This window comes from Pyrgilauda ruficollis, unplaced genomic scaffold, assembly GCF_017590135.1.
Source record: "Pyrgilauda ruficollis isolate IOZ18807 unplaced genomic scaffold, ASM1759013v1 scaffold14, whole genome shotgun sequence".
In the NCBI taxonomy this organism is placed as follows: domain Eukaryota; kingdom Metazoa; phylum Chordata; class Aves; order Passeriformes; family Passeridae; genus Pyrgilauda; species Pyrgilauda ruficollis.
The window spans coordinates 38,788-55,372 of NW_024512543.1; the positions used below are offsets into that span (position 1 = coordinate 38,788).

The 16,585-nt window shown below is 38.1% G+C and overlaps 1 protein-coding gene across 1 annotated transcript in view; it reads right to left on the bottom strand.

Annotated features, from left to right (window-relative positions):
* The window catches only part of AQR (aquarius intron-binding spliceosomal factor), a 49,265-nt gene extending 37,089 nt beyond the window's left edge, over window positions 1-12,176 (bottom strand). The window contains exons 1-11 of the mRNA XM_041460019.1: window positions 11,998-12,176; window positions 11,043-11,099; window positions 10,712-10,752; window positions 9,683-9,718; window positions 8,516-8,636; window positions 7,045-7,185; window positions 5,379-5,447; window positions 4,796-4,896; window positions 4,064-4,140; window positions 2,753-2,817; window positions 799-915 (exon numbers count right to left, since the gene is read on the bottom strand). Coding sequence (XP_041315953.1) covers window positions 799-915; window positions 2,753-2,817; window positions 4,064-4,140; window positions 4,796-4,896; window positions 5,379-5,447; window positions 7,045-7,185; window positions 8,516-8,636; window positions 9,683-9,718; window positions 10,712-10,752; window positions 11,043-11,099; window positions 11,998-12,093 — 921 coding nt within the window. The 5' untranslated portion in view covers window positions 12,094-12,176. The remainder of the gene's footprint in view (window positions 1-798; window positions 916-2,752; window positions 2,818-4,063; window positions 4,141-4,795; window positions 4,897-5,378; window positions 5,448-7,044; window positions 7,186-8,515; window positions 8,637-9,682; window positions 9,719-10,711; window positions 10,753-11,042; window positions 11,100-11,997) is intronic.
* Window positions 12,177-16,585: the final 4,409 nt, after the last annotated feature.

A 16,585-nucleotide genomic window follows, 5' to 3' on the forward strand; every position in this document is an offset into this window, starting at 1 on the left:
CAACTTCTGCCATGTATGTGGTAAAGCATACAGAAGCTGCACTGTTCTAGCTTGTACTTTAAAGAACTCCTCAAAAACAGAACCAGAGGTATTATTCTGCTCTTGTGAGACCCCATCTGCAGCACTGTGTCGAGCCTTGGGGTCCCCAACACAAAAAAAAACTTGTTGGAAAATGTCCAGAGGAGTTTACTACAGGGTCAATCAAAGCACCTGTTCTGTAACAACAGGCTGAGAGTTCAGACTGCTCAGCCTGGAGAAGAGAAGGCTCCAGGGAGACCCTTCAGCTTCCTTTACAGTATCTAAAGGGAGCTACAAGGATGGAGAAGGACTTTTCACAGGACATGTAGTCACAGGACAAGAGGGAATGTCCTTAAACTGAAGGAGGGCAGGTTTAGATTAGACAGAAGGATAGAAATTTTCACTGTCAGGGTGGTGAGGCACTGGAGCTGGTTGCCCACAGATGCCCCATCCCTGGAGGTGTTCATGACCAGGCTGGATGGGACTCTGAGTAACCTCATCCAGTGGAAGGTGTCCCTGTCCATTAAAGGGGCATAGGAAGTGGATGATCTTTAAGGTCTGTTTCAACCCAAGCCATGCTGTGATTCCATGAAATGTAAGAAATGCTATGTGAACAGTCACACACATAGGTCCAGGTAAGAAAAAAATACTGTGTCAAAGATTTAAATAAACATGTAGTTTGCATCCAAACAAAAGCCTATCTTTAATAAAAAGAAACCAACTGCAGCATTCAGAAACAAAGGGAACAAAAAAGTTATTTTCAAGAACTTGGTATCTCACCTGGCAGAAGAGATGACCCTCTTTTTCTCTTTTAGCAAGACTAGACAGGTAACAGTGAACAACAAGATGGGAGTCATCCAACACTGTATTAAACCAGCGCCGTGTGGGAAGCAAAGCCTGTGGTAAATAACATCATGTTAATACAAGCAACTCTTCAAAAAGTAAGACATCCTGGCTTCTCAGGATTTTCCATTTCAAGAAGGCATGTTAAGATAGATTGCTGCAGTTATTTGCATATCTAATACCCTCACAGAGGTACTAAAGCAGCATTTATGTATGCCAAGACACTGGGTTTATGCAGGTAAGCTGCTACAAACACAGTTCTTTATGTAACGGGGAGCATAGCATGAACTTGCCATAAGTGAGAATTCATCCTGCCAGTAAAAATGTAAATTAAATAAAGCAATTATTCTACTAGTAACTGTCTACATAATGATTGTGTGTTACAAATGATATGTCAAACTGCTCCAGCATTGGTTTAAACATCTTTTTTCTACACTAATTTAATGAATTTTAAGCCAATTGCTTCTTCTAAATATGAGAGGACATCTTCTCTTCTTTGCAAAATACTCAAGTATTTTTCAAATCTTCAATAACAGAGATCTTTCCTTCTCAAAGTAAATAGATTAAGCTGCTATATGTAGCAACTGTTGAACAGCATACAGTAGAAGACCACAATTTAAGAGAAAAATTAGCTGTTCTCTACAGAATTTAGAAAGCCAAAAAGCATCAGCATGATGTTTAGAAGCAAGATGAAGAAGGTAAAAGAATCTGTAATAGACGTTGATTGACCTGCATAATAATTAGAAAAACAAACTCATAAAACCGTAAGAACTCTCCACTGAATTATTACTTCCAAATCACCAGTTTTGATCACAGCATATGCACTGTATTATGAAACAGTAATATTCTGAAAAAAGCTAAGTAAAAAGAGCCTATTAACAAAGTACATGCTACAAAAGCAAAAATACTTGGATTTACAGCTAATTTCTCATTTGCTTGTTCCAGTCACTTAAACAGTCTTCATAAACCTGTCTGAATTCTAATCTTTCTGTAATATCTAGAGAGAAACAATCTTAAAAGTGCTGCTTCTAAGCATTTTAAGTAAACAGGCATTAGTTTACCTTCCATGTTTTCTCTTACCAGAGTATATTACATACATAAGATAGCAAGCTCTAATTTAAATTATTCAATCTATTGCAACTGCAAGCACAGACTACTTCAGTGATTTAACAGTCAGTTGCAGAAATTCACCACAAAGCCATTTTAAAGTTCCCTATGATACTGTTCCGGAAAATCCTTGTTTTATTTCACAATGCCCTCTGAATCTGAAGTTACTCTAAATAAATAATTACTCATGCAAGAAATTGTAAATGAATGCCTTTTAATACTGGTACTGTGGTGCTTAAAACTGTCTCACTTCCTCAGTATCTGCTGAAAAGTTTCACAAAACTTTGCTCCACACCTTATTACTCCAACAAACTGCAGATCCCCAGACCTGGTACTTCTAAATAATGAACTCTAGTCAAACAGGAATAGTTTGCATTTCAGACTACTGCTGCTTTCTGGGATTTAACCCAACAACACAAAAGAGACTTTAAGTGACCTGTTATGCACTGGGAAGAGTAATTCTGAATGATTCCTACCAGATTAAAGCATCATACATTTTCAAAAACTGCCAGTATTATTACCACTATTCCAATTAAATCCTCTTCATTAAGCACTTTAGGATCCTAGCTTTGTCTACTGGCTTATTAGCATGGCTGGTCAGCCCCCAATATGGATGCAACATTACAACCTCTTATTTACAGATGGAAAATCGCTTTTAAACAACCATATGCACAGCTGCAACATAATCACCTCCTATTTTGGATAAGGCTGTAAAAATTACTTTATGCACTTCAACCCTAGAAAAGTACACCTGGAAACTGGCTAAATTAATTTAAAAACTTACCTCGAGGTCTAGCATGAGTTCAATAAACCTCTCACAATAATGAACTTTGTCCATAGAAATAGGACCTGGATAAAAAAATAAAAAAGTTTAAATTGATCCATATCACAATATATTTTCGTGAACAATTCCTTAAAAACTAAATAAATGCTACAAATGTAAAAGTATTAATTTTAATCTTGTTAAAAACTAATTAAAACATTACTGACTTTTCAAAACAATTCTTTCTTGTATTAAAAATCCTTCTGATTAACAATGAAAGAGTAACAGAACCAGAATTTCAGGAGTGATTTTATCTGCTTTGAAAAACTTTGAATGTAACATGCAAAAATGCTCACTTCCACAAGGTATCACATGCCCATTATGTTTGTTAAGAACTTTTAATGCCAGGTACTCAAAAATACATTTTTAAAAGCTGCAAACAAGATGTGTGCCAAAGGCCTTGACCATATTCAAAGGCACATAGAGGTGACTAATAAGGGGCCTTTAGAATCATGTCAAAACACACCAAGTCTACCTTAATGACTTTCCAGTTCTTACAGCCTCCAAAGAAATGTTGAAGTAAATCTTCCTAAAACAGGTCTAGCATAATCAGGAAAACAGAAGGGTAAGCATCCTTTCTGAGGAAGCCACATTACAAAATTTACAGATCAGGTAAGAGCTGAAGTTTGCTAAGAGTGTAACAGAAAAAGCAAACTCTGGGAATTGATTTCACCCAAATTGTGCTGTGCTTAGAGCATAATAACCCTTTTCTGTTAAAAGGCTAACACCTTCCTCCACAAACACTTTTCCTTTCTAAATCAGGCAAGGAGATAATTTTGCTTGTCACAATGACTCAAGAGCAGTCAAATCTTACAGAATTTCACTTCACTTAGGCTTTTGTTCTTACTGTAAATCAACAGTATGAACAGACAGAGCCTTTTGATATCCATTTATACCACCTATTTAATAAGGCACCTAAGTATGTATGAAATGCTTTAAGGCTCTAAGCACACAGTAAAGAATACCACTTCCCAGAAATATTGTTTTTACTATGTACATACTGAATAGAAGGAGGTTCAAAGTAGCTTTTTGCTGTTTCATTTTTAAAGTATATACAGATTTGAAATATATTTGAATATTTCAAATATATAAAGATTTGAATATTAATTTTGATATGAAATCCATGCAGACAGGCATAGTGTTCACTACAAGCCTCACCTGAATAAGGTCCCCAACCTCAGGCTGATATCCTAAGGACTAGTTGCTTCAGCAACACAAAAAGATTTTCATACAGATTACCAGATAACAAAGTAACATAAGAAACACAGTTACCTGAGACAGGTATTGATTTTAGAACAGAAATGAACTTCTGAATGAGCTGTGAAAGGAATCTTCTCTCTCTATATGCTCTAAAATTGGACATATGACAAAAGAATTAATACTCCTTAAATGCAGACTAGAAGTACATTTCAGCTTTCACCAATACAAAGTTATCTGCTTCAAAATAATTATACTGATAGTAGGTTGCTTTGAAACACACCTAAACTGTTTAGATAATAACTTTTCTCTCTGCACTCAGGAAGACAGATTAGCAGCCTACATCTTTAGGCACAGAAACTGATTAACAACCTATGCTTCTTACTACGTCAAGGAGAAGTCAGTCCCCTCCCACATCTTAGCACACTGCAACACAAAGGCACTGGAACATTTAATTTTAGTGAGATAGACACAGATTTATTGAAATACTTGCATAAGCTATATACCTAAAAGCGAAACATTTGCTAAAGGTCACGAGAAAAAGTGAGTAGCTACATGAATATTCTTTTGTGCTCTCATCCTTTAGTTCTAAGATTTGATATCACAAATTCACTGACCAAATAGAATATGAAGTTCTATAATGATATTTTGCATAAAGAATACTGGGAAACAGAACAGCTTCCAGGAGACCATGTATGATCAATCCTCATTTGCCACAGGTTTTCAAAAAACACCTTTTTCATTGAAACAATTTAATTTAGCTGAAACATAGTGAATGCATTAAGGAAAAAAGGCTTCTGTACATACTGCATTCTTGACTCTTCGTCCATTTTTGCATCATTTTTCTTAATTAGATTCCAGAATTTTCTTAGTTTTGGTGTCTTTTTCAACTCTTGTTCCAGTCGATTCTGAAATGTTAAAATGATATTCAGTCACCAAGGAACCTTGCTTTCATAAGATAAAACTACAGTCCAGTCTTTTTATTAGAAAAGAAAAAATATATAACAAACTGAAATAAAGAGTTGTCTCTGGCTATTTTCAGTATCACTGTGAAACAAAAATGCAATAATGCTAGAGACGTGGCATCCAGCCACGACTAGATGTCAACTCCTCTGCCTCCCTGTGACCTCATGGCCTTGTCTACAAATTATAGCCTGAAAAAGCTATAAACAACAAAGCTCAGCTTTCTGAAAAATTACATAAAAAACATTACTACTATTACATGAAAATTTGCAACAAAAAGAAAGAATTTAGCAAAGCACACAAAAATGTATTCCATAGCAATGTTATAAATATTAGAGTTCCTCAACAGTATTCCATGAGAATTTACTGTACAGGATTTGGACACTGCCTAGAAAATTGCTCTGCCAGTTAACAGTGTTATGCTTACAGGTTGTAGAGCCATCCACATCGGTAAGGAAATCAGCTGCTGCACCTGACCTCTGATCAAATCCACTTCCTGTTAGAAAGTTACAGAAGATAGAAATTTTTAGAACATTCTTACATTTTCTTATATGCCTGTCTTGCAAAATACATCAACGTACATCACCATCCAACAAAAATATTTATATTGTTCTATCAGATTTCACGATTTCCTAACAGGAAACTGTACTATAACCCCACCCAGTGACACACACCCCTGTATTTTAGGTTCTCTTCATGTAGTCTGTCAGTTCGTAACACTTCACCAGGGGTCCCATCCAAGCAAGTATTTTTAGGACAAAAGCTGCTGAGAACTGATGTTCTTTCTTCTGCCATTTCTTATTCTTGAACTCACCTACTGTGCTTTCTCTACTTGTTTTTAAGCTGTTCTTTGTCTCCTGAAGCCCTTAATTTATCAAGTTTCTCTCACTTCTTCTACACTTTTCCCATTGTCTGAAACAAATCATTTTCTCCATGTCAGTTCAAATGTGCTCTCTCCAACTACCCCTATGATCTGGATCCACAAAGTTTTCCTTCTCTCCTGAGCTACTGAAAAATTTCAATTAATATCTTAAATATGTCTTCATGGACAAATTCTAAAACTCTCAGCATTCTGAAACTTCCAACTTCAGTGCCCTTCACTAAAAACACTACTGTGACTATTCCATTCTGCCTTTCACAAAGAAGAGCAGCTTCTAATAACAGTCTGCTTTTACAGGCATATTTTCACCAGCTTCCTTATCATGTTGTATTAGAAATGTGCTCTACAAGAAGGATTCTGTAGTCACCATCAAACTATTTTAAATGAAGATGCATTGTACCATGGCCACTACAGAAAAATAGTATCTCAATAAACTATGCATGTAAAGTTCAAGATGGTTACTGGCTCCCAAAATCATTCCTAATCCCAAAACCAACTAAAACACTTTCTATGTTGTTTTGTCCAAGAGACAACTTTATTTGTGCAGACCATGACTTTGGATAATACACCCCACATGAAATATAAGTAAGGAAAAAACCCAGTAGCAAGAGAGGTTAGAGAGCACTGCTTCATATAACAGGTAAACTGTTCCTCCTGCTTGCTACTTAGGATCTTTAACTCTGTTTTAACCATAGATTGAGAACACAAGTTGGTCTAATGCTTGATTAAAACCAACTCAGGAGAACTGCAGATAAAAATTGTATCTAAACCTGGTTTCAAAAGTGAAAAAAGCCTTGCTGTCTTTCTCAATAATTAATGGAAATAATTTCTGTGCTATTTCTTAGGCAAACTAAAAAGAGCACCGTAGTAGCTAATCAGTTTTAAAAGTAAAGCACCTTTTCAAATATAAATACATAAATTTTACAGCACCATTTTTAATACAAAAATTTGTATTAAATCCTGTATTTTAACAGTCTAACTGCCAATCCTTCAGTTGCAAGTCTCATCTATGACCTCATGTCAGAGAAAAGCAAATGTGTTCAGAGAGATAAGTAAGAGTCAAACACAGGCTAAAAGCCCTCTGGTACTGTGTTTTCCTTAAACTGGAATATTGCTTCATCTGCCTTGTAAGAAGAAATTGCTGAAATTAAACTGCTACAAACACAAAACAACATAAACACACTGGAAATATTTACAGTTACTTTTAACATACCAAACTATTGAAGCAGTGATCAAGGAAAAGCAGCAGGACTGTCTGTTCATGCAGAGAGTACTCACTCTCATTTTCGACCAGCGATGCTTCCAGTATGCGTTTAAAAAAGAAAGGAAAATGTTCTGGCCTTTTTTTGAATGTCTAGGAATAGAAGAGGAAAGTAATTCTGAGTCAGGTTGATACAAATAATTTCAGTCTCCATTCACATAACATAGCTGAAGTTATCTAAATCCATTTAAATCTATAAAAGAAGGGATTAGTTTTTTTCATTTTCATTTATTCTAACTAGGCAGCACAAGCAAAACAGATTAATGATACCCTCCTGACAAGGGATCCTCCCCCTGTACCTTCTGCATAGTCTAACAGGTGATGCACAGGACAAACTAAACAAAAGGCACAGATGAAGTCATGTGGGAATGTTCAGCTCGTGACTGCACAGCAATACTCTAACATCTCCCAGCTAGAAGATAAATGGTAGGTTTTGGCCAAGGCTATAGCAGCCTTAAGTGACGTGCAAAAAGTGAGCAAGTGAAAACCACCAGAGATTAATTATAGTCCTGGAACATCCACTGAGCTACCTGAGCAGGAAAAAGATTAAACTGAATAATCACCAAGATAAAATAGTTCTTTTACAAGGGCAGTCATATACCAAATAAATTTAACTAAGCTGCTTGGAACATAACATGCACCTGTCATTTTACTTCTAGCACGTATGCCAGAAGAAAAGCACACACGATAATATATGGGCAAGTTATTAATCCTCTGTGCTTTGCCAGCACTCAAGTAACGGCACACACATTAAAGTAAGCGTGCTTCTGAAATAATGCCTGCATAGAATGTATACATAGGCTTCTGTTGTTGAGATGGTCTGTAAAACCTGGATTGCTTGTAGAAACATTAAATAATTTCTAAACCTATTATTACAAAAAAAAAAAAAAAAAACCAACAAACCAAAACCAACCCAAAACAAAAAGCCCAAACAAAAAAACCCCATCCAAAAAATACACATACAGGAAGTAAGACATTATTTTAGTATAAAAAGATAGAAACCAATATTCACATATTTTAAGCAAGACGTTATTGGAAAATATGTTAGACTTTCAGTGGTGCGTTCTTGAATACACAGATACAGAAACCCTTCTCTTTCCTTCAATATCAGGACAAGAACTTCCCAGTAAATACCCAACCTCTGTCAAGTGCCAAACAAGCAAATGCTAGTGATAATGTTTGGCATCTCCCAGCAGAACTAAGGACATTCACTCCAGAAGGGATCAAGTAACTTTTCACCTGTCCATTCCCTTCTCCAAAAAAGAACACAATGTTTAAAACACCATATGAGGTATTCCAGCTGAGGCACCATTTCCTTTTAACACTACAAGCTCTTCTACCTTCTGTCACTGTAAGTGAGCACACTGTGAAAGCTGCAACTTGCGGATCAAAGTCAATTCTAGCTGCAATTGAAATCAGTTACCTCCCACGCAGGGACATTCTCTCTGAACTTCTCATTCACCATACAGCAGATTGACATTAAATATGCCTTACTGGACACCTCTGGAGAATAATTCATCCATAGGTAATTTTCAAGGTACTGACTGTGAAGAGATAAAGAGTATTTCATTAGCTGCAGCCACCCACATAATCTGTCACTCATTTAAAAAAGCAGTTATCCACAGGGGTTTTTTTCCCTCCTCCCCCCAAAAGCTATCTTCATAGTTTGTGAGTAGTTCCTCAAGTTACCTCTCATCTAGGTCACTGAAGCAAAACTTGTTAAGACTCAGTAACTGGTGACACTAACACTTTCACAGAAAGGACAGGAACCTCTAACTGTGTGCTACTGCTGACATACAAATTCTAGAAGTCAATTGCATGCCATTTGTCAGTGTCAAACCCTTAACCATAATTTACATTTTCTCTTCTGTGCTTTTTCTAATTAAGACGCAAAAAACTGAGAGAAGTTTGTCCTTTTGTAGTTACTGGCACTAACTTAGGGACTTGAGCCTTTTTGAAACAAAGAATGTACCTCAAAGAAGAAACATCTCATATTTTTTCTTAAGATTTGTGAGTTAAAAGAATCAAACAGAACATAAAACATTGTGGGTTTAAGTACATATTGATAATATTTATTTTACATCATTTTAGACATACTCTGTAAGCTCTTCCAGGAAAGTCTGCAGCAGTTGTAAACTACTGTTTAAATAGACTTCCATTCTTTTTCAAGAGAAGAAAATGTTAATGATGCTGCTGCAGCACAATCCATTTTTAACCTCATAGTAAGAGACATACTCCAAAAACTCCTCTGATTTCAGCGTGTTGATTTAAGGCTTAATGATCCATTCCAAATTACAGACCCAAGTTTTCACTTATTTCATTCATACTCTCTTTCTCGGTGCTCCACTTACACTAGAAACTGAGAATCATAAAACAAGACACTCTGAGATGTCACTTACACTTACGGAATTACCTCCTCTTTAAACTAAGCTCTCCTCACTTAATTTTCCTCAGTACACAATTCAAGGCCTTACGAAGTATGAACGAATACACTACCTTCAAACTGTCTTACTGCCTGCATTTGCTTCTCATCTTTACAGGTGAGGTTCCTATGAAAATATAACTCCAAATTTCCCTCCCATTAGCTTACCTGAATTCAAGAAGCATTATCTTTCTAATCGCAAACCTAAAAAGGAAAAATTAATCAATTAACACAGGAAAGAAAGCCTCCCACACACAGCTGCATGGAAAATGACTATATTTTCCTTTATTTCATTATATAAGGAAACTTGTAGAAATAATCAGGAATTATTTCTGTCCTGACATTTCCATGCAATAGCAGCCACTTGAATGCAGAAGGAACTGCTGTAACACTGGAGATGCTAAAGTTCATAGAGACTCATTAAGCAATTAAATTCACATTTTAAAGAGATGAACACAGGTCTTTTAAATATGAAAACAGCACTTCTAATAGCCTTGATGATACCAACTGCTAGCAGATGAGAGTGTCTCCAGGAAAACTACAATTATATATTTAATCTGTTCATAATGGTATTTTTTCTTAGTGACTGGAGATGGAAGTTTGCTTTGACTCCATATGACAAATTGTTAGATTGCTTTCATACAGGGATAATACAGAGAATTCTCTGCAGAGCTCAATCTTCCCCAAAAAGCTCCAGCTACAGTTACACCTCTTTTCTGCACAGAGAGCTGCAGAATGCAGTGTATCTTGGATTTGTCTCCCCCATAGTACAATTCATTGAATCTACTCTCCCTTCATGAATGTGGTAACAGCAGCCAGAACAGAGGAGGAAGCCAGAGGCAGTGCACTCTGCAGCAGTTTTTTTTCTTTACATTCCTTAGTGACAAAAGAAGAGATCAGCCTTCTATAACCACCACAACAAAACCAACACAAAAGACAACAGACTACCAGGGAAAGGGTCTGAAAAATTAACTCCAACCATCATGTTTAAGTTTTATGGGCTTAGGAACTCTCTTGTTACCACATTCAGACTTTGAAATACCATAATGGTTAAATTACTTAAATGCACTTGAGTAATTTTCATCTTCTTTTAACACATAGATGAGTTTGAAAGTATTCTATCAAACATTAGAAACAACTCCAACATGGATAATGTTGGAATGGTGGTAAATAAGAGAAAGCAACCGCTGTACTTACTTTGACCTGACAATTTCTTTCGTATATACATCTTCAATGACCTATGGAAAAAAATTTAAGAGAATTTTATATACCCACTAACACAATTCAAAATGCATGAAAACATTTTATTCTGAATAGCACACAAAATAACTGCATGCTACAGCATCCCTTCCAAACAGTGCCTACATTTATAAACTACAAATACATAACAAATTACAGTGTCTTAAGCAACAGTTGACCTTCCAAGCAGTCTCCTATTGTCTCATATAAAATAAGCAACACTAAATACTGGCACAACACAGATTGGTTCTTTTATGGCCCCCAACAGAATTCCAGCAGAAGTAATTACCTTTACATCAAAAGATAACGTTTTCTTCACATGTGGAGCCCAGTATTTATTTGCTAACTGCACAAGGGGAAAAAAAAAAAGGTAAAATACATACATGTTCATGTGAATGATAAAACACCTTCATAACATATCCCATCCCCAAACTTTATTTCACTAGTACCTTGCTTACTTTCAGCTTATGCTAACTATAAGTAACAAAAGTATGTTTTTTAACAGCAATGCTTATCAACCATTTAAGGTTGATAAGTATTGCTGTTTATAGGCTTTTATGCCTAAACCTCTTTAACAGAAATGTAATTCTTCGGAAAAATTTCAGATGCATAGGCTGCTATCTAACAAACATTTCCTATTCTTAACTTACATCTAACAAATCCATCAAAAATAAGCCATGATCTTTCAGGAACTGCAAATGCCAAGTGGCTAGTGGTTATGCTTCCATGAGGAACCTGACAAGTAACTAAAGGCGATATAGAAAAGTCTCGCATTTTAAGGCTCTTTGCTGCAGCCATCACTTCATCAATACTCCTGGGCGGTGATGACAACGGCTTCCTATGCAACTTTATTCAAGCTTCTTGATGCTCTGGAAAGAAGGTGAGCAGATTTCCAAGAAAAAAAATATTTTAAAAAAAGGAAAAGCAGAAAGAAAAAAAGCAAGAAGACTTACAGAAAATCACTTAGAACTTTAGTCAACAAGGAACTCTCGGCAGCTTTTCACAAGTTAAAACATGCCTTACAGCGATGCACACTGTATTGCACTCATGCGTTCGGTAGCGCTGCTTTGTAAATCCCGCTGGCCCGGAAGCGCGGGGGCAAACACCCTCTCGTGCATGACAGAGGCGCCCATCCCTCGTCAACTGCGACCCAGCAAGACCCTTTCCCTGTCACCCACGGCCTGAAAAGGCTATTTAAACACCGAGGCACTCCCTTCGAGCGCCGGCTGCGGCAGAGGCCCTACCTGTGTCACGTACTCCGCGTTGATCTGCGACACCGTGGGCGCCACGATCTTCTTCGGCGGGGCCGAGGACGCCGCCGTCTCCGCGGCCGCCGCCATGGTGCCGCCGCTGGAGCCGCCCGGCACAGGCCCTGATCCCCCGGCGCCGCCAGCCCGGGCCAGGCCGAGGGAGGGATCTCCGGGCCGGGAGCAGCGGAGGCGGGAGCGCTTCCGGGGCCGGGAGGGCTGGAGCGGCCGCGGGGAGGCGGGCGGCGGCCGCGCCATCTGCTGCTCCCTCCGTGCCGCTGCAGCTCCGACCTGCACCGCCACAGCTCCATCCTTGCACCGCCACATCCTGCCGCCGGCCGGAGGTCAGGAGTCGGTGTTGAAAGGCTGCGGGAGATGAAGGAGGCTGTCGACGCACGGGGTTGCTGCCACAGTCAGCCTTCTAACTCTCAGGGGCACTCCTATTTTATGTGTCACTTAGAACTCAGCTTTCTGTCCATCTAACGTGGAAAAAACGCACTCTTTTTAATATCAAACAGTTGCCAGTGACTCCTGAGCGTGAGCACTCTGTCCCATCCACAGGCCCGTAATTAAGGCCTTTTACTTTAGAGTTGGACAGGATGATCCTTACGGGGTCCCTTCCAACTCAGAGTACTCTCTTGAATCTCTTGAAATGTGTGCAGGAAAGGCAGAGGTACAAGGGGAAAAGTGCATGCTCAAGGAAGTCGACAGTTTGGTAATGCTTTAGAACGGTTTGCAATTAACTTATTCTATTTGGTACACTAATTAAGGAGGAAATTAACAGACTCCCCAGGGAAGTTACTGTGCTTTGTTTCTGGGCTCATTATCCATCACCTGCCACTTGAATGCTTTAAACTTCCAGGCAGGTCTCATTGAAGTCTGTTTGAATATGACCTCCTTTGTTTTCATATCAAGGTGATCTCCAGTTCATTTCTTCAAGCAGAGGTTAAACTAAATATTCTTTTTGAAGTTGAATTAGAATGTACAATGGGAATGGGAAAAGTAATGACAGTACCTTGAATAGGATCAGACAATGGCTACATTCATACAGATATGCCTACTGCATACCTTTACTTTAGAAGATCCAGGGAGATGAAAACTCGTAAAATTTAAAATTTGCAAAAGTATCAATAACAAATTTTTTAAATCACAAGGCTTGAAATTGAAGCTACACAACAGTGAGGAAAAAAGGACAAAGGAATGTAAGTTTATTACCTATAAATATAGGCTGAAAATAGGAAAGTTTCTGAACTCCTTTCAGATGGAAGCCAAAAGTTTGATTTGTGCTAAGACGGGAAAATTAGGAGAGGCAAATGCATTTTGGACTTTGTAAATTTTGTAAAATATTGTGAATTTTCTAGAACTGCCTTGCAATGCTAACCTAAATCTTCTGGTTATGATGGATCATCAAGGTCTCTGTCAAAACCCACAAATTTCCACATGTTATCAAAGCTATGAAACCTCAAGGAGGAATCCACATTTACCTAACCTTTGGCATTTGGGTGTCCCAGTGAGGAGGTCAGTTGTCTTCAACCTCACGACAGTCTGTGTGGCACCAGAGGTCCTTCCAAAGGGCAAGTCAGGACTAATCTAAGTGCTCTCATTCTCTGAAGGAGCTTCTGATATCAGAAACTAATATTAGATGCCTAATGTTAGGCAGTAGGATTACATCCCTCAGTGAAAATGTCAAATCAAGTGACAAAGGTCTTCTTCCTATAAATAATATATTAATTTTTTTCTCTATACAGGGTATTGTTTATTTAGAGAGTGCTGGGGACAGTTGGACTACAAATGAGTAGCAAAAGTATAAATTAGTGCTTTGGAAAAATACATTACTTTCATCCTCAAGAGCAGGGGAACCTTTAAAGAATTTTGGTGAGACCAAGCATAATGACACATAATGTTGTACCTTTGTCCCCATCTGCAAATCTCACCCCAGCTCACAACTGTCTAATAAGACTGATCTCTTGAATTCCTACACTCAGTTTCCCCCAGAGTGGAGGCACATCTGGCACTTTCCACTCCAAACTCCTTTGTAACTGAGGAGAGATAAAACCCTGTACCCCATCATCCCAGCAGCCTTCTGTGAAGTTCTCCATCATTCTATACTCATTGGCTTAACATGTCAAGAAAATCAAACATTCCTTTCAAAAACCTGCTAATTCATTAATGAAGACATGTATTATTTAAAAGTCACATATTTGAGTAGATGCAGTTTTCAAGACTATTATTCATTCCTAGCCTGCATACAGTCCTGGTCAATTTATATTCCATGCTGCTTTCTTGCTTAATTAGCTCCTCTTGTTTTGGATGCTTCCCCTTCTATATTATTGTAACCAGGAAAAATATGCTTTTCTCCTTTTCTTTGTAAACCATGTAAACCAAGGTCAGCAGTAAGCTGGCCATTGTCTTTATTTTTTATTTCAGTTATACTCTCCTGAGCACAGTTCCACCAGTACAGGAGGTACCTAGTGATAATCAGCAGGAGTTGTGTCTATGTTCTCTATTTTCTACCATGCAGGTTATTTTAGATTCTACCTAGAGTCACAGAAAATATTAATTCCTAGCAATGAAAATTCCAGACAATTAATAGATAAAGATTTCAAACATTGATTTTGTTTGTTACTGTTATAGAGTCATCAGTGAGACATGACAAGTGAATTCAGCAGATCCTGCAGTGCCATAGATTGAGCAGGGCCATACTTCTAATATAAACACTGTCTCACTTTTGACTGTTTGTCCATCACATGAAGATTTAGACTTCAGCTTCTTAGGCATAAACTCTGCTCTAAGGTGCAGACTCTGTGTAGGGATACCATCTTGCAGCTTTGTATACTCTATGGGAAAGTTTTGTTCCAAAGCAGGTAAAAAATACCAGCACTGTACTCAGCATGCAAAATAGCATTATCTTGCCCATTCTAGTCATCAAATTTTTTCAGAGTTATGAACAGGCATCTTGTCTGGTGAACAACAGACTTGTTCTCCTTCAAGGAAGCATTCTGCTGGGAAAGATGATTCCCCATGTGCCTCAGCCTGGTCACTGCAGCACAGCAGCAGTGACTATTCCTGGCTCTTGGATCTGGAATGATGGGGTGGCTACTATCACAACTCTACTGTCACCTGGCCAGGTGGCATGGGGAGCAGAACAAATATTGCCTTGACATAAGATGGACTTGAAGATACCAAAACCTTCTTTCCAGTGTGAAGATTCTGTTCCCTCATAGCTGAGGGCATGCTAACACCGCTGTCATGACAGAGAAAAGCAGCTCACAGACAGCAGCACTGTTGTACTGCCCCATGCTCTCCCATCCAGGAGTTGTTTTGTTGCTGTACAGTTTCAAGCTAGGCATAAAGTCCCGGTACATGACCAAGGCTGTTGAGTCTTTGGCCTCAACTGATTCTTGATAGACACTGGGGCCTGATAGATGGAGACTCTTCTTCCTTCCCAAATCATTGACTGTGGCTGTACTTCCCCTTTCAACAGCAGTTTTTTCTCTTTTTTGCATATACTGAATACCCTTAAGTGTTTCTTGGCCCATGTGTTCCATAACTCAGAGGCCAAGGGAAGTTTACATTCCCTTTTTGAAAGTGAGCCCTGAGTGTTCTGACAGCCATGCTCTGTGTGCAGGAAGTCAAAACCAGCTAAGTTTTGATGACTGAATTGTGCTTTCTCTGTGCACAACTTGCAAATTATGAGGCAGTTTTTACTAGAACTGTGCTTCTCAGGATGGGGGTCAAAATATGTGGGTTGCATGTCACTGCTGTATGGGTACGTGTTGTCTGGCCTAATAGCATTGCATCATACTACATGTGTGCACTTAGCTTTGGGGAGGTACCCAACTGCACGCTGCACACCTTAATTTAAGGCAGATGAATCTCAGCCTGAGTAACACGAAGCCATATGTTGGGTAGGCTTTCTGTGAAGCAAGTCTGTAAAGCTTAGGGAAACACATCACTTTAAAATCAGCTTTTATCTTAGTATATTGACTTTTGCACATGCACATGAGATTTTTCAAGAGGCATCCCTCTGAAAAGCTCTGAAAGCGAAATCTTCACAATGAGGATTTCAAGTGTCATCACGCATCACGTAAATATACCAACTTGCAGGTACAACTTTTCTTCTAACCAAAGGATAAAAGTGACTATGAATATGCAATATTTAGAAATATTTCTTGCTAAGTTATATGAAATAAGTTTTTGAAAGGGATGAAGGGATGAACGGCATGTAAATCGAATAATATGTACATTAAGTTAAGAAGAGCTGAAATCTCTGTGTCTCTTACCTGTTGAAATTATAGAAGAAATACATTGATTTAAACCTGCTTTCAGGTAAATAAAATTTGGAAAATCTTCTCAAAAAAGATTAGAGGAATCCTTTAACACGTGAAAAGCTTAGGGACAATGACAGGGGGTTATTGCTTTGGTTATGGCTCATCCTTCATAGCAGTTAATATTCATATAAACTAAATGTTCAGGCTGTTCATTACAGCTTTAATTCAATCATGTCACGTTGGTTTTACTATTTTATTTATGTGCATTCTTCTAGTCCAAGACTTTTATCACTGTGTTCATCTCATTAAATATG